This window comes from Anabrus simplex, chromosome 1 (genome assembly GCF_040414725.1).
Source record: "Anabrus simplex isolate iqAnaSimp1 chromosome 1, ASM4041472v1, whole genome shotgun sequence".
NCBI lineage: Eukaryota > Metazoa > Arthropoda > Insecta > Orthoptera > Tettigoniidae > Anabrus > Anabrus simplex.
The window spans coordinates 1,319,147,269-1,319,170,758 of record NC_090265.1 but is presented as its reverse complement, the minus strand read 5'-3'; the positions used below and the strand labels follow the sequence as shown (position 1 = coordinate 1,319,170,758).

General features: G+C 37.7%; 1 protein-coding gene across 1 annotated transcript in view; it reads left to right on the top strand.

The window, feature by feature from the left end:
• Positions 1 to 23,490, top strand: part of LOC136858300 (unconventional myosin-VI) — a 384,418-nt gene that overhangs the window by 292,198 nt on the left and 68,730 nt on the right. Inside the window, exon 18 of the mRNA XM_067137739.2 lies at positions 7,705 to 7,795. Coding sequence (XP_066993840.2) covers positions 7,705 to 7,795 — 91 coding nt within the window. The remainder of the gene's footprint in view (positions 1 to 7,704; positions 7,796 to 23,490) is intronic.

The window sequence follows — 23,490 nt, the reverse complement described above, 5'->3', positions numbered from 1 at the left end:
AATACTTACCACTAACACACATTAAAAATATTTAAGCCTAACACAACTTTTAAAAACTCTGAGTGTTTTTCTGAAATAGACATAACTTTAAATATAGTTTGTTTATTTAGGGCAGTTATGAAGAGCAGCACATTTAGTATGTGGGCCTTTGCCTCACTTGATGCACACAGCTTGCAACAGAGAAATCTGCTGTGAAGACTTTTTCTTCAGACCTTTTCTGTTTAGATCTCACTATTAAAATTGTCCCTGTCTGAAATGTTTATTACAAACTAATTTGAATGTCTTTTCACAGCGTCTGGTAGTCCCTTCCTGTTTCTTCATATAGTGCTAATAATAAATGTTCCAAGTTAATATCAGTGTTTTTGCAAGGGGGACTGATATAAAATAATCTACATCAATATGAAAACCTTTGATAAAATAATTGCCTAGAGACTGAAGATTTGTCACTACAGTGTAGGCCAGTTCATTATTTACTTATTTTGTTTTGTCTTCACTGGATTTTGCTTCTTGGTACATAAGAAACCCAACATAATACTTACTAACTGTAACACACAACATCCAAAATTTTATCCCCCACTTGTGATGGTGCTTATTCAGCATATGTTGGTGTAGTTGTGTACGGTATTTAGTTCAAACTAAACTTTTGTTTATGGATAGTTGTTGGTGAGGAGTATAATGATGATAAAATAGCCTATTACCATGGTCTACAAAAGTCTGGAATCAATCACAGGGATCATAGTTTGGAGAGCCAGGAGGAGAAAGTTTACTGTTGACAACTAAATTTAAAATGTTTAAAAGAAGCTGAAACTTATTCCTCAAAAACATTTCACCAAACCAAGGGGTAATGAAATGGTCTAATTCCCTCCATGGGAATTTAGAATTTTCCATTTGGAATTGCTAGGCAGGCAATAATTCCATTGTGGAGATTTGTCTCCCATATGCAGTTATCAGGCTGTGCCTCTTATAAGGGCTTCTGATAAGTTCCCCTGCATACACCCCAGCGTCAGTGGGTAGGGTCTGACACATCCCACTCTGATGAGTCTAGTGTCAGATCTAAGAAGAAATGCTGGTTAATAGAGTAAACACCTGAAAAGCCTTACATCTGATATGTTTATGACATTTTTGACATGCTCTATTGGTGAAAAATATCTAATTCCCTCCATGGGAATTTAGAATTTTCCATTTGGTCTACAGTTCTCAAGTAGGAAACAATAGTAGGCTTTTCTTATCAGATGACAGCAATGAACATCCTTATTTCAGTAATAGTGGTGTGTCACCAGCATCAAGATCAGGAATTAGGTGACTGTCCATTACATGTAAGGAATTGGTCAGCATAGCAATTGGTCTCTGTGACTGTAAAGTTAGCAGACAGAACATGAAAAATAAATTGAAGTATGATATGGGTGGAGAATCAGATGGAGGGGCATGTTTAGGTCCAATAAGTCCTATGAAGGAGACAGGAGGCTGAGGAAGGGGGAGTGGTGTAAAATAATTATCTACATCAATGTGAAAACCTTTCATAAAATTGGGAGAAATTTTCATAAAATATTCTCCAGAGACATTATCATCATCATCATCATCATCACTGGTTTCATCTACCACCACATTCACAGGAGGTTTAGTGCTGTTACAAACAAATAAATATCTCTTTCTTTAGCTGCAGTGATCCAGGGGTCGTGTCCGGTATAATGTTGTCACTACTCTCAGAACTAAATTCACTGTCACTATCCGATAACAAATTATCTGCATTAACATTGTACTGTTCGAAATACTTCATTAATTTATAGTCGTCAAAACCCACTGAAAAAATATCAAAAGAACCAGTTGCAATTTTGCTTTCACAAATACTGCAAGGAGCAATCAGTGGTAATTCTAAACACAGGAAATGACTTTGTGAAAGCTAGAACACCCTCCTAAAGCTTCCAAAGCAAGGTCAGGCATGCAATAACTTATAGCCTCTTGACTGTAGGTTGTCACAAAAGTATGCATGGCACTATAGATTGCCACAAAATTATGTTTATCATAGAATTTTGAGCCAGCTGAACTAACTGGCGCTGGTAACTACCGACAGGATTTTTAAAGGCCAGCCTGATTGACTTTGACAGTCTAAAGGGCTGATGCTTGCACTACTGCCTGGGTCCAAGAGGATTAAGGAAGCAGCGATAGTACACTGTACTGACAATTCCACCCTGTGATGCAGTATGACTAATGACACTGCCAGCATCATATAAGCCACTGTTGACATGACCTGTTTACAGACAATGAGATAGATGAAGCGGTCAGATCCCCTGAAATCAGAAAAATCAGCTGGCCTAGATGGCATAATCCCAATATTCACAATACACCTAGAAAAGAATGATAGGATGTGGCTCAGGAAATTTTTCACAGTCATCTTGCTCAAAGGCCAGATAACAGCAGAATTCAAAATCATAAAAGTTCTAGCTGTACTTAAACCTAGGGAACCATCAGATGATTCAGAGCGCAACCATCCAATGTCACTTCACAATGTGTACTATATTGCAATGGTTACTTTTCAAAAGGATATTCAATACTCTGGATAGCAAAATGTTACCAGAATAGGCAGGCTTCAAAGCAACTGCTGTGAATAAGTTTTAGCACTGACATCCTTTACAGAATCAGGTTTCCATAAGCAGCTGTAGGATTTATTGAACTAAATGCTGCCTGTGACACTGTGGTCAGGTGGATTAATGCTAAAGTTGAATTGAGTATTACCCAGTGAAAGATTAAATGCCCTGCTATTCACCATGCTGAGAAATGTATATTTTAGGGTCTGTGTGGGTGACAAGATGAGCAAGTCTTACAACATCAAGAACTGATTCCCACAAGGATCTGTCCTGGCTTCATTATACTTCATTTGGTATAAAAATGATGTTCCAGAAACTGTGTCCTGAAAATCCTGTTGATGATACTACCATAGGTGTACAAACAAAACATCTTGAAAATTAGAAAACATCTTGACACAGGTTCTGAACAAACTTGAACATAATTTTAAACTGTGGAGGCTCTGTCCAAACCCATAAAATACAAAGATATAGTAGAACTACCATTAACCATTTATTATATAATTCTTTTGATCACAAATTTTGATACGGACCATGAAGATGATTATTTGTAACAATAATTGAAATGTCATTTCAGAGGTTAAGAATCGTTTTTAAGAAGGTTTAGATGAAAGTTAATGAAGACAATAGCCTACTTATCTAGTACGGTACATTGTTGTCAAAGTCTTTCAATACTGGAAATTAGAACTACTCAGCTGTATTTACAAAACAAAATGATGTTTGATAGTGCACATACTATAAATATAGCTTACAGTAGGCCCTACTATTTTTTTCTGAAAAATTTTTCTACTTTATTAATTTTTTCTTCTTTTCCCATTGTTTGCTAGCCACTATGTCACACCACTGTTTCATTAGCAGAACATCAGAAAGCTTTGCTTCATCACATCCTTCAACAAATCGTAATGCTACCTGAAAACATAAGAAAATTTTGTGAAAAAACCAACCCATACTGTATTTAAAACTCTTACCTCAAAGGCCTTGATTATCTACTCTATTACATTGTTGTCATGTGTTTCATGGAATATCATATCAATAATGTCTTGGTCATTGAAATCTAGTTCTGAGTCATCACCATTTACCCATTCACTTATTTCACCTTTGTTGATCTCTTTACGTCATGGAATTTGTACAATTAGGTCTACAAAATTTTCATCTTTCTCACTGTTGTACTCAATTAAAATCCTGGCAAAAAGTTTATTCCAACATTTTTCCATTTTCTCCCAGGATTGAGCACACCAGTATAGCCTAGCAAACTTTTCATGTTGATGCCTTTCAGGATTTTAGGAGCACTTTTTTTATTTATTTGTGCCTTGCATCATGTATCTAAGAAATAACAACCAATAGTGCCTTTTGAAGGATACTATTATACCTCGGTCTAGGGGCTGGATGAGACTTGTGACATTAGCAGGTAAAACTAAACAATAATGTCACCATCCTGCAGACTCTGTGGGTGTGTAGGTGCATTATTGATTAACAACCCTGCTTTTCTGGGAAGGTTATTCAACTTAAAAAAAGACTCAGCAAATTCATATCAAACTCATTCAGTGAACAAGGCAGTGGACATCCAGGAACTGCTTTGGTTTTGACAAAAGACAGGAAACAGATTTGCTGAAATATCTTTCAAAAACCTAGATGTTTTTTGGATTTTCCTAGGCACATAGATTGCAATTGGTGAGTTCCGGAATCATTACAGCATAGCAAGACTCTCATGCTATGTTTGTTCATTTTGTGCCCAGGAGCTCTCTCTCTCTCTCTCTCTCTCTCTCTTTTCATTTCTTGAAGCAAATGATTTTTTTTGGTAACATTTTAAAATTCAAACCTGTCTCATCTGCTTTGAAAATCTGATCTTTACTGTATCCTTGAAGAAATTCATCCATTTTGGTTTTGAAAATGTCTGCAGCATCGACATCAGCAGATAATTTTTCCCCACAAAAATCTACTTGACACACTCCGTACCTATTTTTTTTCACTTTTCTAGCCACCCTGCACTAGATTTAAAACTATTTACCCTCCTTGCACATCAGTTCGGATAACATCTTGGCTTTGTCTGGAATAACTAGTCCTGATAATGTAACTCCCTTCTTTCCCTGTTGCATGAACCATGAAAAGAAGCTCTAATTTATTTTTTCATTTTATGTCATCATGATTTTCTTGTTAAGCTTTTTTGATACATGCTCTTCAAATTCATTTTTCATTTTCACCCAGCCAGAAACTATGGAAACACCAACACCAAAATCAGCGTCACAGTATGCAAAATCTCACCATTTTTAATTCTTTCAACTGCTTCTAATTTTTCTTCTATCGTTACCACAACCCATTTCCGCTTTTTTGACATGACGCACAATAAAGAAACTTCAGTTAAATGTTCGATCATCACGGCACAAAAAGATACTGTACTACCATGCGACCGATGTCAAGAAAGGAGAGAGCCAGAGTAATGTGTTGGCACATACGGCAGCAGTCAAGGTCAAATTCCACATATTTTGTTAATCATCCCCTTTGTGTACAAGAGTTTGTAGTAGGGTGGGGATGTTCTTTTCCCCACTCTCACTTTCTGTGTTATATAAAGGGGTTCCATATGCTTGAAATACAACTTATATGCAGAATAAAATAACAAATGATGTTTCTTTAATTAGTTTTTGTAATTTAATAAAAGAAATCAGATTGTTTTGGTAACTGGTTTCCATCTCAGTAACCAGCAAACAACAGAAGAGCAAAATGTTACATTTTGTGGGGGGGGGGGGGGAATTAAACATAACCCACACCACAAATATAAGGGAGTAACATTTGTTCACTCTCTGACATGCAAAAGGCACCTGGAAAACACAAGCAGAAAACTTAAGGCAAAGAACAATATGATCCAAAAACTAGTGAGTACAACTTGGGGTGCCCAAGCCAACACCCTATGCACAATAGAAATGGTGTTAGTGTACTCTGTTACCAATTACTGCTTACCAGTATGGTACAGAAGTGCCCATGTAAGCAAAGTCCACACACAATTCAATGAGACCATGAGGATCATAATAGACACCATAAAGCACCATATGATCAGTACCTGTGCCTGGTTGAATGGGCTAGCCAATATACTGTACCTCCACCATAGCCGAGAAGACAGCAAGCAGCTGCAAATGAATGGAGGAAGTACAATTCTGGCGCCAGTTCATTCATTATTGTGTAAACCACTCATATTGCGTCTAAAATCCAGGAAGCCATTTTGGACTTATGATCTTATTAAACAAATTGAACCATTTCAGATCCAAAAAAAAATGTGGAAGGAGATGTGAAAAGCCAATCCCACACATCTTGCCATATTCTATAAAAGACCCCACTCAACCTCATCCAGGAACTTGATTGCCACGAGTCATATGGTGCTGACTGAACCATGCATGAATAGGCCATTGGAGATGTAATGCACTGCTCCACAAGTGGGGCATACTCGATTCTCCAAAGTGTGATTGTGAAGCCCAAGAGCAAATGATTACATGCATCATTCTAGAGTGTCCAAATCGATGGTTTGAGGATGACTGGAATAACCTAATGAGGGCTTATTCTCTTGCCTTTTCCTGGTTGAATGCCCTAGATTTTCAACTGTAACATTTTGTTTATATATATTTTTATCTGTACCATAATTGTGGATTATAAATACCATATCATAAATAAACAAAATAATATGATCATCACTGTACTGCATTTCTGTTGGATTTTCCCTGAACACAGAGATCCTGGGTGGAGTCATTCATTTGACTGATGCTTTCATTCAGGCTCATAACCCCATGTCCATGTTTTGTCAATGGCCACAATATGCCACAGAAATGCATCCTCTTTAATGCGGAATATATGTTGAAATGGGCACCTGCTACAGTATACCAATGTCATATCTGTACGTCTGTGAAGTATGGAAAACCCAATGAGATACAATTTACCTCAGCTTACGAACATTCTTCAGCAACAATTGATGATTAATACCAACTTCTAAGATAATTCTTGGACAGTCCACCAGTGGTCTACAGAAATGAGACCCTGCACTAACTCTACTTGTTCATAAGAAATGGACAGCCAACCTTTGTACAGTAAATTCATGGACACATCCCGACCCCTACGGAACACATTTACCCATTGTGCAACAGTCTGATATGGTATCCCCCTGTGGGTGGGGATTGTAGAATAATACCCACAGTATCCCCTGTCTGTCGTAAGAGGCGACTGAAAAGGGCCCCAGGGGCTCTCAACTTTGGAGCGTGGGTTGGCGACCAAGGGGCTCTGAGCTGAGTTCTGGCATTGCTTCCACTTACTTGTGCCAGGCTCCTCACTTTCACCTGTCCTATCCGACCTCCCTTGGCTAACTCTTGTTCTTTTCTGACCTCGATGGTATTAGAGCACTCAAGGCCTAGGGAGTCTTTCATTTTCACGCTCTTTGTGGTCCTTTTCTTTCTTTGGCCGATAACTTCATTTTTTGAAGTGTTGGATCCCTCCCATTTTTTTCTCTCTGATTAGTGTAATATAGAGGATGGTTGCCTAGTTGTACTTCCTCTTAAAACAGTAATCACCACCATCACCATCACCACCACCACCACCACCTCTGATATGGTAATAGATCATTGCCACAGGTTTCATGTATGCTTTGATGACATTCCTATACATGTTGTCATGGACCACCTGTGTTTTGATCCACGATCATTGTTCTAGCTTTGTAAACATGTGTTAGGGCAGTATAGAACATGTTGCCCAATTTAACTGTTCACACAGGCAAAAATACTCGATGCAGCGAATGCTTCAGACATTCTACGCAACGATGCCCTTCACTGTCTGATAGTGAATGCATGGTGTTGTAACATCATCCTGGCAGCATTGCCACTATTGGATTTACAACCCTTATATTTAGTAGAACTTTGCCAGGGGAATGAATACTCAAGTTATTTATTTGTTAATATCTGATGGAATTAATGATATGCATTAGAACAGACATATGGAGCTATGTGAATATGATAGTATGTTTTAGAAATATTACACTGCTTTATAGCCATAGTTTATGCTCTTAATTTCATTGAGAAAGCATGGCCTTGTAATGTTGAATTTAAAAAAAATATTATTATTGTTATTATGAAAGCCTACAATGTTTCAGGAGACTGGAAATAGAGTCTCGCAGAAAAGAGATCCAACGTGCATGGGAAAAAGAAATTCAAGAAGATAAGGAGTTTGTTGCACAAGTGAAGGTACAGTATGTTACATTCTAAACTATCTCATTACCATACAAAGTTAAAGAGGGCCGATGACTAGATATTAGGCCCCTTTAAGCAGCAAGCAAAGTTAAAGATAAAACATCATTTTTTAATATGTTTATTGGCCATAGAATTGTTTAAAGAAATTTTCCATTGAACAATTCTTGAAAATTACAGTCCATTATAGGGCTTTTGGAATTCAATCAAACTTAAATTTACAACTCTTGTATTTTGTAGAACTTATTAGGAAAAAAAAAAATACTTGAGCTATTTGTCTGTTAATATCTGATGGGGTTAATGATATGCATCAGAACAGACGTATGGAGCTATGCAGATATGATATTATGTTTTTAGAAAGATTACAATGATAGTCATAGTTTATGCTCTAAATTTTATTGAGAGATACAACAACAACAACAACAACAACAACAACAACAACAATAATAATAATAATAATAATAATAATAATAATAATAATAATAATAATAATAATAATAATAATAATAATAATAATAATAATAATAATAATAATCATTATGCCACACATTGTTAAATTGGCAGTAAACAGTGATCTAGTTTTCTCTCCAAGTGAAATGTTTGATAATAATATGTGTGCGATGTGCAATGGAACTAAAGACTGAAGTAATGAGAGTCTTAAAGCTTGTTATGCATGCGTATTTAAGAATACATTTGGCAGTGATGTGTCGGATCCGGCAGACGATCTCGTTTCCAATAACCTCACTTCAGACTCCTCATATTGGTGGTTAAGGATAAGATCTCTAGAACTTGAACTATCATCTAAAGATGAAATAATCAAAATGTTATTCATTGATCTAGAAAATGCACTCCTCGAGTTGAAAAACCTAACACTACATAATGTTGAAATGCCGAGACAATATGGAAGTGATTTTGAAGAGGTCGAAGAATTTTAGGCATACCCGGCAACATGTTGCATTTAAAGATACTGTAAGTAATAATAGTGGGGGATCCTATGATAAGAAATGTTGCAAAGCTTTAAAATGTCTAGATGTAATTACAACATATCATGTTTATTCAGGACTAGTTTCGACACTATTCTGTGTCATCATCAGCTGAATAAAGTTGTTGGAAAACTCCATGATTGCACCTCACTATACGCAGAATGATGAAGTGTATTTAACCAAGCACAACGAGTTTTAGAACAAAACTATTTTAATAGCTTCATGTGTGAATTTTAATTTGTACTCACTCTAAGATTACAACTGTAATAAATTTGATCACACATGGTTTTAAATAAATTTATACATTCGACCCGCAAGTCTTCGACTTGTTGAGAAAGGAAGGATAAACATTGTTTCTATATATATAGCGTATCAACATTGCCGAGGAGAAGCTTGAAAAGCAGATAACTTGTCGTCTGTGCCCACCAGCAAACAAGAGGAAAACATATTGCAAGGGCCACAGATGTGAAAAACCAGTATGCTTGGAGAGTACAAGAAAGATCTGCTTCGAATATATTAAGTGAGAGTAACATTGAGGGCCAAGTTCAGTGCTTGCAATTTCCACCTTAACAAGAGATCAGTCTCTAGTGTGGTTAATTTTCAGTGCAGTGGTTATCAAACATCTTTAATACCTGATTTATGGTCCATTTGTTGATAGTGTAAAGGATATGTGTGTTTAAATGGAACAGTGCATTCTGAGTAATGAAAATTGCTGCGACTGTAATCTGAAGGTAGGAGGGTTCTACAAATTAAAAAATGGAAAATGTTGTTGTGGTTTTGGGTTGAATAAAGTATAATTATTCAAATGAAAACAGCTAGCCATTTCTCTCCTTAACCGTCCCTTCCGTAGCCATGTTAATTTTGATGGTGTCTCTGTGACCTCACGTCCATCTTGATGTCAGTTGAAAATGTATGTCCATAGTTAAGGGTTAAGTTACATTTAACTTGTTTGACACTTGAAAGTATGGCTTCCTTGGATTTAGGAAAGAAATAATAATGTATAGTTTTGGAGTAGAGAAAGTATCTATTACAAAACCTTCTTGGCATCTAATTGAATAGAGAGGCTTCTAATGTTCAGAAAAATGGATCACTTACTTTTACATTAACAAGTGTGAAATAAACAATTTAGAAAGCTAGGAAAATGGATACGAACTGTACAAGGATAAACACAGTGTTAGATCAATTGGAAGAGAGGACTGACAAGGACAATATAACATAACGTCTTATGAAAAATTTCATTACCATGTTTAATTACATAAAATTTATAGTTATTGTATCATACTTACAATCAGGTCCCCCTTTTAATTGTTAACTGAGAGGAAAATGAATTTTATCTATTTCATAGTGCGCCGTCCCCGACTCCATGAGAGGATGCATGAGATCCAGGCTAGCTTAACTTCAATCATCCTGGCTAACATAATCCATCATTTGGGCTATGAGTTCCAAATATGAGAAAAGCATGTCATACTTAGTCAAAGAAATCCTAAATTACACCTAAGTACAGCTCTTATACGTTACTTATTAGAATTCCTTACGCTATCAAGATGTTGCAGCAAGAAATCCTAAATTACACCTAAGTACAGCTCTTATACGTTACTTATTAGAATTCCTTAAGCTATCAAGATGTTGCAGCACTCACCCACTTAAATCTTAGTCGCTACGCTACAATACACATTGAAAGAAGGATTTTTAAGTTTTACACATCGCATTTATTACACACTTGTTCCAATCCAAGGCTTGAACACTATGCTATCCTCCCTAAAAGAATTTCTAATCGAGGAATCTGCATGTTTCACCTGAATATCCCATCCATCTTTGGCGAGATTTGTTTTAATTTTCTTAAATCTATCTACTTCTTCTACCCGAATGTATAATAAATCATTTAATTCTTCTCTTAGCCTCCTTCACTCCCAACATTCTTTGGTTAACATATCATCATTTCTGGCGTGAGAGGAAATTGAGGAAATGGCAGTATCGGGCAAAACATATATAAGCGATGTTCACCTTAAATCTGCCGGTAATTGACATGTCCGGCATCAGCTATGCTTAACATAAGAAATGCTATTTGAATTAAGTATCTTTGAATGAGGATATTGAATTTTTAATGCACCAAGTGCTTGAGTCTTAACTGACTAAATAATCAGGGAAGGATTGAAATCAACGACAAATCATTAAAGTACGTATAACAGATTATTTAACTAAACGGTATTAAACCTTAGCTCGTGACTGCCAAAATAAAATTATAAGTCATAAATGTCGAATTCACCATAGTAGATTAAAAAGAAATGACTAGATCGACTATTAAGTTGAAATTATTAGATTGGAGTAACTAAGTTAAAATATCTTTGCGTGCACCCTAGCAAAGAAAAATATTTACAATATAATACATTATAAGCTAAACTGTAGACTGAGGGTGGTTTAAAAATATTCAGGAAGCATTTTAGGCCTAGAACTACATCTCATGAATTGGAATCGGAATTCCCCTCTACTACCTTTTGAAGCCTTCGAATTAATTACTTGCTCTTACTCCGAGCTCATAGTAGTTTGCTGACATATGGTCATTCCTATTTTTCACACTCCCTAGTGATAGATACCTATAAAAATTGATTTGGGAGGATAGTTCCCTAATATTTCCACAAACAACTGATTTACAATTCTGAATATTCATGCTTCTTCCTTTACTGCGTGAATATTGATAAGTCTTCTTCTAAATTAATGTAAATTTTTATAAATGATTCAACAAGTACCAGAAAGTTTCAACATACTATTCTTAATCTGAATCTTCTCACTACTCTGACTGAGTACACGTGCGATTTCATATATTCTCTAACGACTACTCTACTAGTTTCATCTAAACTACGCTAGCTAGTGTGGTCTACATTGTGCGAAGACTCGACCATAAGATAACAATTCATACACCTACAGTCAGCCATCAGTGATAGGATGTTACCTAAGAAGTATACTACATTTCCTTTCGCCTGAGCATAGATCAGAATTAGAAAAACATCTGTGACATTGTGAATATGCTCGATTTCATCCTCCTAATTGAGGCCTCATCGGTACTTTCAAGTATGCTCGCTAGTCAACAGTGTCACTTCGATCACATATCAACTTATTCATGCTTGCTCGTAAGAGAAATAGTAAATAGAGATACGACATATTCATTACCATTTAGTAAAACTCAATTTGAAACCATTAAGTCCACTACTACATCACCATGCTCATATTCGCGAAGAAACAATAACTACCATCATTCTAAATTATCAATCTCATATCAACTTCTCTTAAATTAATCATTATTTCACTCCTAACATATAACACGTCTCATTTACCAAATACGTATCCATTCTTTCCCAATTGTAGCATTTATTATTTCTTGTCTTGTCTTGTCTTGCGGATATTTATTTGGGATTCAACAAATTCTTTCCCAGTCACGAGACAATTAATATATTACACTTATATCACAAAAGCACACGGTTACATCACTAATGCCCAATTTTAGCATGATCACACGTAGATAGATGCACTTAAAGAAGCAAAATTATATCGGGTATGAGTAGGTTCATGGAAGTATTACATTCTATACTGATCAGAGACACAAATAACTTAGTAAGCTGGAATAGGAGTAACGTGTTACACTGTACAAGATCGGAAACTAAGAAAAACCTTGATACAGTATCTACTCACCAGGAACATATAGAAGTGCCACCTCACAAACATGTCGGAACAAAACAACTGAAAAACTAAATCATAATTACAATTTTATGTGAGTGTTATCAAGGTATTCGTTTAAAATAGTAATGATCGTAGGCGAAGGTTGGTGCAATAAAACTGAAAGTCGTGTAGGGAAAGATACTTGAACTTTAAGTAATTTCTGCATTAAAATGGCCTAGTGATGTGCATGTTGGGGGCAATGAAAAAACAAGTGATCACTATCGCCCTCAGATTCTCCGCAGGAACAAGTTGGGTCGTTCGTAATGTGAAATCGAGTTAAATATACTGGGGTTAAGGCATGATTAAAACGTAGTCGGATGATATTAGTAATGTGACGTCGTGTATACGTACCATTTGCAAACCACGGCAGTGTGGGAATACTCGGTTGAATTTGATAGTAATGTTGGCCTTTCGTACGAGCAGATAATCGCCATTGTGTGCACCATGTGTGTTGAGCTGCAGTTTTGATATGTGGAAAAAAGTCGGGAATCGGAATTTTGATTTGTAATATATTCGCGGTAACTGCACTGGCGTCTTTCGCTGCTGTATCGGCCATATCGGTGCCTACGTGCCGATTGTGCCCTTTAATCCATATTAGCGTTATAACAAAACCGGATGTTTCAAGTCAAAGTAGAAGAGACTTAACTTCGTAGACATATGTATTTGTATGAGGGGCGAGTGATTGCAGAGCTTGTAAAACACTTTGAGAATCGCTGAATATATATATTTTTTTTTGGAGTGCAACTGTTGAACATATACGAGGGCTTGGTATATAGCATATAATTCTGCTGTAAAGATAGTTAAATTATTAGGTAACGGATATTTAAAGCTGATAAGTAATTGTGGATCGTAAAATGCTGCTCCGACTCCAGTATTTGATTTTGACCCATCGGTAAATAGGTGCTAATCTGGTGAGGTTATGGGACTTTTAAATTTCTTATGAGCGTATAATGTGGGATAAGGTGCAGACATTGCTTGGTTTGATGCATCAGAAGGGGCAATGATAACAGAAGGACGGAATGTTTGAATGTCATAGTGGTATGAATACGTATTAACTCGTGGTGTACGAAGTATAGTCTCAGTAAGATGGTGGATTTCAGCATAAGCCATATATATGGCGGGATACCGATGATTGGGAGGAGGACGCTGTTGATAATATTCATGTAATAATTGTAATTTAGGGACAATAAGGGAGTTTGTTCTACTAATATGTTTAAGTAGGAATTTTTTGGAAAGTTTTATCCTGCGAATATACAGTGGTTCTTCCGTAGTTTCTACTAATAAAGCGTTAGTTGGTGTTGTGCGGAGGGCACCCACACTGATACGTAGTGCGGAAAATTGGAGACGATCCAAAGCTAATAAACTATGTTTAGAGGTTAAATCAATAATGTGGGCGCTATAATCAAGTATGGACCGAATGGTTACATGATATAGCTTTGACAGGGGGTCAGCACCCCATGCACGTTTCGTTACCGTTCGTAGGATGGTGATATAATGATCAGATTTCCTAATAAGATGTCGTATATGAGTTTGCCATGTGAGTTTTTGATCGATATATATTCCTAAATATAAGTGTTGTGAAACCAAGGGAATGCTATAGGTGTCAAAGTTAATAGGGCTTTTATCAAAGGTTCGTTTATGTGTAAAGATCATCGCTGCACATTTAGGTATAGAAAGGGAAAGTCCATGGGCCGTTAGCCACTGAAAGACTAAACTTAAAACCCGAGATATTGTGGCTCTACAAAGGTCAATGTGGGAGTCAGCACAATAAATAACATAATCATCCGCGTAAGCTAGAATACGAGCGTGTGGTAGCACAAGAGATTCGAGCTCTTTCATGTAAAGGGCAAACAAAATTCCACTGAGTATCGAACCCTGTGGTAAACCTTGTGATGTATAACGGCTATCAATTGTGTGTTGGGGAGATGTAATAGTTAACCGGCGGTTAGTAAATAGTTGATTTAAGATAGAAAGGAATTGGATGGGGAATCCAGCACTAAATAACTTCTCCCAGAGGATATGCAATAACACAGCATCATAGGCCCCTTTAATATCCAAAAAACTGCCACGATAGATTGTTTCCGCCATTTTGCTAACAAGATGTCGAGTAAGAAAATAATGATAGGGTCTTGTGTACTATTACCCCGTCGAAAGGCAAACTGATACTTGGGTAATAGCGAGTGATATTCTAATACCCACGCCATTCGTTTCATAAGGATTTTACAAAAGACTTTGCGTATACACGATCCCAGAACTATGCCTCGGAAATTTTCAGGTTCGGTAGGTCGTTTTGTTGGTTTCAGAATGGGTGTGATGAAAAACTCGTTCCATGATGCTGGTACATGTAATGTCTCGAAAATACTATTATAATATTTGAGTAAATAAATTTGGACATGGGGGGGTAAGGCCTTGAGCATTTGATATGTAATTGCATCAGGTCCTGGTGATGAGCTATTGACGGTACATAATACAGAGTGTAATTCCTTAATATGTAATTGGATTCAAAAGGGAAATAAAAGAACAAGAATTATTCTGTGAGGTGGGTAGAAAGAGTGGATTTACGGTAACAGGGGCAAGGGTGTATAAAAAATCTTCTAGAACTTGTCGCGGATAAGCAGAAGAAGTTTGGTATTGGAAAGTTCTCGTGATCATGCGGATAGCGTTCCAAAATTTCGTTGCTGGAAGTTGTGGAGTTAATTGAGAAATAAAAGATTGCCAAGCTTTTCGCTTTTTTGCATTAAATACGAGCTTTGTTTTCGCAATATGATTTCGCAATTGAAAATAATGCTGCTGCGTCATTGATTGGCGATATTGTTTGAATAATTGTTTGTGCTTATGAATAAGATCGTGACATTCTTTGTCCCACCATTTTAGTTCATATTCCTGTGGGTGGGTCGTCACTTTTAATGGTCGACATGGATGAAACATGTTTAAATATTGGGTTAAATAAGGGAGTAAGAGGGAAAAGGAAATAGGGGACTTGTGTTTCTGCTGCAAGATATAATTGAGATATGATTGATAGTTAGAAACATTGAAATTTTTATAAGATCGGACGTTACTTATACAGGAGGATGTCTGAAACTGGGAATGTGGTGGGTGAATACCATATGTGATGAGAATTGGGAAGTGGTCACTAGTGTGAGTATCAGATAATGTATGCCAGGTGGCGACAGGGGCCATAGTTGTGCGGCAGAAAGTAAGGTCTACTGCGCTGGGTGGAGATCCAGGCGGAGTTAAACGGGTCGGGGAGCCGTCATTTAAAAGAAACAAATTCTGATGAGTTGAAGTAGTAAGTAAATTGGAACCTTTGATTGTATTCACCATACATCCCCATTCAGTGTGGTGGCAATTAAAATCACCGAGAAGAAAAAGATGTGGAAATGTGTCAAATTGTTGAATAAAATGCATCCATTGATTCTGAGTAATGTAAATGTGGGGAGGGCAATAGATGTTTAAGAAACAAGTGTTATGGTGTACTATTCCTACAGCATAAGTGTGCGGGATGATACATTGTAAAGAGAAATGTGTAACTGGTAGGGAAGTATGAACACATGTGGCAACTCCATCAAAGCCGTTACCATCATGTCGGAAAACTTGATAACCTCGTAATCGAAAAATGAAATGCGGTTGAAACCACGTTTCTTGTAAGCAGATAAATTGAGCTCGTGTTTCATTCAGCAATATTTGTAACTCATGTCTTTTAGAGGCGGCACTTCGACAATTCCATTGGAGTAAAGTAATCATGCTAGTATGTTCATAATAGAGTCTCATAGTTTATATAATACATGGTGAAGTTGAGGCTCGTGACCCATACTTTGGATTAACATTACCAGCAATTGCTGGATTTCTTGTTGAAGGCGTTTCTTGGAAGGAGGATAATGTATATCTTGAAGGGTTGTAGAGGGTTGCTGCCTAGCAGATGTGGGCGCACTTGAGGGATATGCTAGTTGCAGAGGTTGTTGCATGGCACTCGTTGACGGGATCGAATGTACTGGAACCGAAGGTTCGTTTCGCAGAATGGCCATGTATCCTTGTCGGTCGAAACCGGGTTCGGGTGTAGGAGGGGGAGATTGCATGATCACTTGGGTGAACTTACGCTTACGCGGGTTGAGAGTCGCAGGGGATGGGGGATTCGACGATAGAGGAGGGAACTGAAGTTCTTGTTGCTCGGAATGATAAATTGGAAGGGCGATTCGTGCTTTAGCTTCAGGAAAAGATATGTGTTCAGTACTCATTAATTTTTTAATGGTGACCTGATACTTATGTTCAGGACAAATTGAGGAACCTGTGACATGGTTTTTCTTACAGTACGCACATTGTGTAAATTGCTCCGTACACGCCTGGGTTTCATGTTGTTGCGCACATTTCCCACAACAAGCGTTTTTCGCTTGACATTGCCGAATTGTATGCCCATAGCGCTGGCATTTGCGACAGCGAATGGGTGAAAAGATGTAAGGTTCAACTTCCATGTATACCTTGTATAAGGCGACATGGGAGGGTAATGTTTGTGATCTGAAAACAATTTTTACTGAACCCGTAGGAAGATATTGGGTTTCGCCATCTTGAATTGCACGGCGATTAAGTCGTTGCACGCTTTTAACTGGTGCCTCGGATTCCAGGTACTGTAATATGTCATCATTCGATAAACCTTTTTCAACTCCACGAATAATGCCTACTCTTAACACTTGTGATGATGGAATGTAAGCTTTAATTTTGAGGGTTTCAAGCATAGGATTACTCAAAAATGCATTTGCTTGAGAAGCCGTATGTAAGGTAACTTGTAGTCGATTACGCCCTTTACGTTGGATCGATTTGACATTGAGTTTAGTTTCGTAAAATCGGCGACCAAGTGCCATAGGGTGTAAATTGCCGATGTTTTGCTCATTTATGGATTCAACAAATACGAAGAAAGGTCCATGATGAAAACGATTATAATATTCCGGGGTAGAAGCCACTTGAGACGCCTCGGATTGATTGTTAGATTGTTCGGAATTAGAACGGTCTACCACTTCCGTGTTATGCCTCTGTTCATCAGACTCAGTTGACTGAGAACCTTGCTGTCGTGTCGTATTACTAGATGAATTGGTTATGGGTTCCTCTTCCATAGGTACTACTATTTCACGCTCCACTCGTAAGGAATTCCCGGTTACCACCGACGTTCCTCCACTGTCGGTCTCCATTGCTTGTCACTCCCGCACCACACTTGAACGAAAACACAAGTGGTTACCACTACCGCGCACCTCTGACTCGCACAAGTAGAGTAGTGTACCGTACCACTATCACTGCGTGACTGATTTATTATTTCAATCACGGCTTATGGACATATCTCACGACATTATGGCCTTAATTCCGTCATAACCTTAAATTATTGTAAACACATCTATCTATTTGGCAAGCATATCCTACTGCTGGTCCCTAGCTTGACATTCTTTGGTCATAACCAACGTACACACGTATTATACGCACACTTTAAGTTGGTGCATTTACACCCTAGTGCTGAATAGGTCGACCTCGGCAATCTTCGAGATTCGTACTGGCAACCTTTGATGTGAACCTTTGAAACACAAACTATGAATCGCTTAAGCATCGTTGTGTGACATCTGGCGTACAGTTTACGTACTAGTACTGTTGTTGTTTACACAACAAAGCCAAAGTATAGAATTCATGCTAGGAACAAGATTCGCATCGAGAAATGTTTTATAATGTTATATAATGTGTATGTGACATAGTTGTTGGCTTAAGATGATAACGGTTTAGAAACTTCGTATCGATCGATCATATTCTCGATTCAATTCAGATTTCATTTTCCTTCGGTTGCCAGCACTATCGATACCGGGACACCTCCCTCCTTACTCCTCATCACCATACACAAATACACCAACATATAGTGTGCGGACTATACCTAAATCTATATTTGACATAGTACACAGTTTACTGTCACCTTAACGAACTCGGCTTTTCACATTACCTGGATCACTTTTCGAACGTAGGCTTTCATCACTGATTGACCACCTATCTATGGATTTGTCATTCAGAATACGAAGATTACCTAACCACCTTTGATGTAATTCATTGTATACCACTTTCGTCGTTTCATTATTTCGCACGGAATAACTTAGCAAATTGTATTAAATTCAAATATGAATATTAAGCATCACTACATTAATTTAAAAACAAGATCTGAATTCAGCAGCTCCAGTCGTCGGCTTATGTCCAGCTGACAAGACATAGGGATACGCCTCCTTTTATTTCCCTATGCGAACAGGGAATGCTCGCATAATTCTCCTCTGGGCTTAGTCATCTCTCGGCAGGCAACGTCATCCGACAGCACCCATTTGGGCAGTCTGGCCTATCATCTTCTTAGAACATCTTGCTCATTTCTGGACTAGTTGGACTAGAATAACAGACAGAATCAATTAGCGTCGTCATCATGGAATAGCTGTGATATAATCTGCTTAATGCGAAAGATTGTTCTCCTTGAAAGAGTTGATATACTCGATAAATAATAATCTTGGGGTAATGTAATTCTACGACTCAAAACGAACAGATTTTGCTCATTTATCTCTTCCAAAAGTTAATATAGGAATCCCACTTCTTCAGTTCTTTAACTTGGATGATATCAAGTAACATGTCAGCAAAGACTGCAGTGACGTAAGCTTGTCGTGGTTTATGCTTGAATTTCCACGTATCTAAAGTTCGCGGAACGAAATTAAAAAATCTTCTGCTTGATCTGCGATGCGGCTACCAATAAATCTGCTCCTTGTTTCTGCTGGAATGATTTCTTGTTGATACCTTCCTTTAATACTGACGCTGTCGCTTTCCGTACTCGACTCTGATTAAAAGTAGCTCTTCCAACTTTTTTTTTTCATAATCGTCAGTAACAATCTTCACATTCCTTCTTTTCCACTGCCTTCTGTATCTAAATTCTTTCCACAAGCGCCTGAAATGAATACTGCTGCTTTCGCTTGCGGTATCTTCAGACATTTTGACGTTAACTATTCTCGGAGATTTGGACTCCATCTTTGTTCTTCCTACGGACGGAACTTTACGTAACAGTGAAATGGCACATTATTTCCCCTGCTTTTTTAAAAAATATATTACTCGTAATATATTTACATATTTGTTCCTTGCCGTAACAATGTGGCTATTCGCTGTCTTCTAATGCGCTCTGATGTATATATTTTTTTTCTTTTGACATTCCTACTATAAAGATCAGTCTATCTTTAGTCTGAGCCATTACGGTTCAAATCTCGTTGCTTCAGTTGGAACATCTGTCTGCATCCTTCGGTCTTATTCTTTAATATACAGTCTCATATCTTTCGTTAACTTCTCCGGATCTATTTCCCAAGAATCTATTTGTGTTATGAAATAACTTCGAATTTTGAGGTTTCTAGCGTCCTGTATACTTTCTACTTCTCCCACTAGTCTGAAATTGGCATTTTCTTTTTGTTTACAGACTGATTATTCTTTCTCCTACACTCGAATTCCTTAGTGTCAGGATTGAGTTTCGATACCTCCTGTTTATTCCTTTATATCTCTGTGGTTCCAAACTCTCTGCTCCTTCTACATCAGCGTTAATATCCTGGTCCCTTATAGCTCTTTCCCATTTACTCTTCTCGTTCTGACCTTCTCTTGACTCTCTCACATATTTTCTGTTGTAATACTCTTTCCCTCTATCATCTCTATTGTTCTTTCTGTCATATCTAAATCTGCCCTTAAAATCATACCGTCTTCTTCCGTCTCTGGATGAATTCCTATAATGCATTTAGGGCCTGTATCTTCTATTACCCGAATATGCCTCTTGTTCATAAGAACTTCTCCTACAGACGCATCTTCCATCTTCTCTTCCTCTACCTTCTTGCTTATTCCATTCTCTTTTCCTACTTATCCTTTGTCGTTCTTCTGAGGTACTTTCTTTCGCATTTTCCAGCATTAACATATTAATCGTCTCTTCTCCATGAGCACTTCTGACTACCCTGTGCGAATACGGCGTTGTGGTCATGTCTATCTGTCTCAGGGTGTTTTCCATCTGTACTGTAGTTACCATATTATTGGCAGCTAACAAACGTTGGACTTCCAAAGGAAATTGCCTCTGTATCGTCTTGATTGCCTCTAATTCACTAGGCGGCGAATCAAGGTCTTGAAAAGGGTGAAATTGATATGCGCAGTAATGACTGTATCCCGTTTGCCCGTTAGTCGCATATTTCCTCGAGTATAGTTCCAAGCGAAGATTCTGTTGAATTTCTGGGCTCCAAAAGCGCTGCAGGAAAGCTGTCTTAAAGTCACTATAGTTATGAAAGGTATACTTAAAAGCTTGAAACCACAGACTAGGATTCGCATCCAAGTATCTCTCCACAATCTTCAGTCTCTTTTCCTCAGGAATTTTATGATCCTTAAAGTAATCATCCATTTCCCTAAGGAACGCTTGGGTTATATATTAGTCGTGTTATTGAAATGCTTTGGTTTGTCCTCATAAGTTTTGATCACATTAATGATGGCTGGATTTCCACCATTTCAACTTTCAGTGCTCGTTTCACCACTGCCATGATTAGATTGAGTGATCAACGTGGGTGTAGCCTCCCTCTCATTTATCTGCAACTCTATCGTTTTCTGTCCATTGCTACAAGTTGACATAGGTGCCTTCCCTTGAACTTCTTCTCTGATTTCTCTTATCTGCACTTGTATCTGTTTCAGTCCTTCCTCAGACTTGGACATTCTTTGATCTATCTCCTCCTTATTGTGTTTAATTTCCTCCCTTATCGTAGTAATTCTATTTCCAATCTGCTCACTGGCTTGTTTATATCTGTCTTCTATGCCTGTATTCGTCGTTTGGATTTCATTGCTTAACTTGTCAATCTTTTCCTCACACTATCTCCATTTCCCTTGGGAGTCAATATTTAATTGTTCCATATTATCAGTCAACTTCTTCATCTCGTTCTCTTTCAGACACTGGAGGCAATTATTGTTCTCTATCACCTCTCTTTTGATCTCATTTTTCTCTTCTTGGATTTCTTTATTCTTTTCCTCCATCCTATCACTCATTTCGACTCTCAATTCGTCCATGTTATTCCTGATTCTATCCATGTCCGATCCTATTTTCCTGATTTTCTCCTTCATCTCCTCCATCATGACTTTCTGCTTCTCCTCTTGTTCCTTAGTCATTTCCTCTATCTTTTCCTGATATTTATTCATTTCCTCCTTCTGTTCTCGTTGACCTCTCTTTATTTCTTCTTTCATCTCCTCCTTCATCTCTTCCATTATCATCTTCTGTCGCTGATTTATTTCTTCTATCATTTCCTTCCTTGCCTCCTCATCCCGCTTTCTAGCTTCTTCATCACGCTTTTTGGCTTCTTCATCACGCTTTCTGGCCTCTTCATCACGCTTTCTATCCATCTCTTTCATCATCTGTTTCATCATCTGCTGGAACTTCTCTACCAATCCTCCTTGCTCTCCTTTCACTTCCTTTACTGCTTCTTCTGCTCTTTCCAATCGCTCTTCCTGTTCTTTCTGGTATCTCTCCTGCATTTCTTGATCTCTTTGATATTTCTCCTGCTTCTCTTTCTGTTCTCTTTAAAACTCCTCCTGTTTCTCTTCCTGTTCTTTCTGATATTGCTCAAATTGCGCCTTCATTTGGCTTAACGTCGTCATATTGGTTTAAATGTTGCTTAGAATTCTCTAATAGCCTAACAGTACTCTAATGCTCTCCCCAACTCTATACAAATCAACTCTTTCCACACTCCAATCTCACAGTTACTCTATACACAATATTAATATATGTATTCAACAAATAAATAGGCCTAACTACCCAAATCAAATACCCAAAGATGACCTTGCCCCCCATTCTAGCCAAGAAGCATGAATATTCGTCCCATCAATTTTGATTCCAATTCCTGAAAACCCTCACTCTAGATCAATCATTGAAAGAAAAACTTTAAGAATAATTTCTTAAAATCTACTTCTTAAAATCTATGACATCCCTTAACATACTACTAATATTAACACATTATTACTAGTCTAGAAATAATTCTTGGTCATTCAGGTCCTGAGTTCATGGACTCGTTTCATCTCCTATCATATCTTGTTAACTTCCTTGCATCGCTCAACTATTTCTTCTCCCTAGTTCTGTTCCTCATCTTTCTATATCATCTTCTCCTCCAATTTACAACTGTTAGGTCGGATGATAACTCTCTAACTCAACTGAAGCGAATTCTGTAATGCTTCTACATCTTCTCTGTGATTATCCGATAACTTTTCTATCATTCCCAGCATCCATTCCTCTGTTAAGTTCCTCCGGTACTTCCCTTCGCTCTAACTTACATTATAGTATCGCATTCCTCATGTGTAGTGACCTTTCTCTATTTGCGACCTCATTGTGTGCCAGTTTTTATGTGATTAACGACTCTTTTTCTTGACATCCCACGGTGTTTTTCTCTTGAATTTCAACCCCGTTGTGTGCCAAATTCTTTAATTGGCAGCCAACATCTTGAAGTTCCCGCGGTGTTTTTCTCAACTTGTCTCACATATGGGCGACAAATTCTTAAATTTGGCAACCATCTCCAGTACCTTTCACATTAATTGCCACACGATTGGGCAGCCAATTTCTCTTAGTGATTGGCGACCATTCGTGTGTACATTTCTCCTCATTTCGCATGGTACTTTTCTCTTCATTTTGCTCCACTGTTGGGCGTCAATTTCTCTTAATGCGCCGTCGCCGACTCCATGAGAGGACGCATGAGATCCAGGCTAGCTTAACTTCGATCATCCTGGCTAACATAATCCATCATTTGGGCTATGAGTTCCGAATATGAGAAAAGCATGTCATACTGAGTCAAAGAAATCCTAAATTACACCTAAGTACAGCTCTTATACGTTATTTATTAGAATTCCTTACGCTATAAAGATGTTGCAGCAAGAAATCCTAAATTACACCTAAGTACAGCTCTTATACGTTACTTATTAGAATTCCTTACGCTATCAAGATGTTGCAGCACTCAC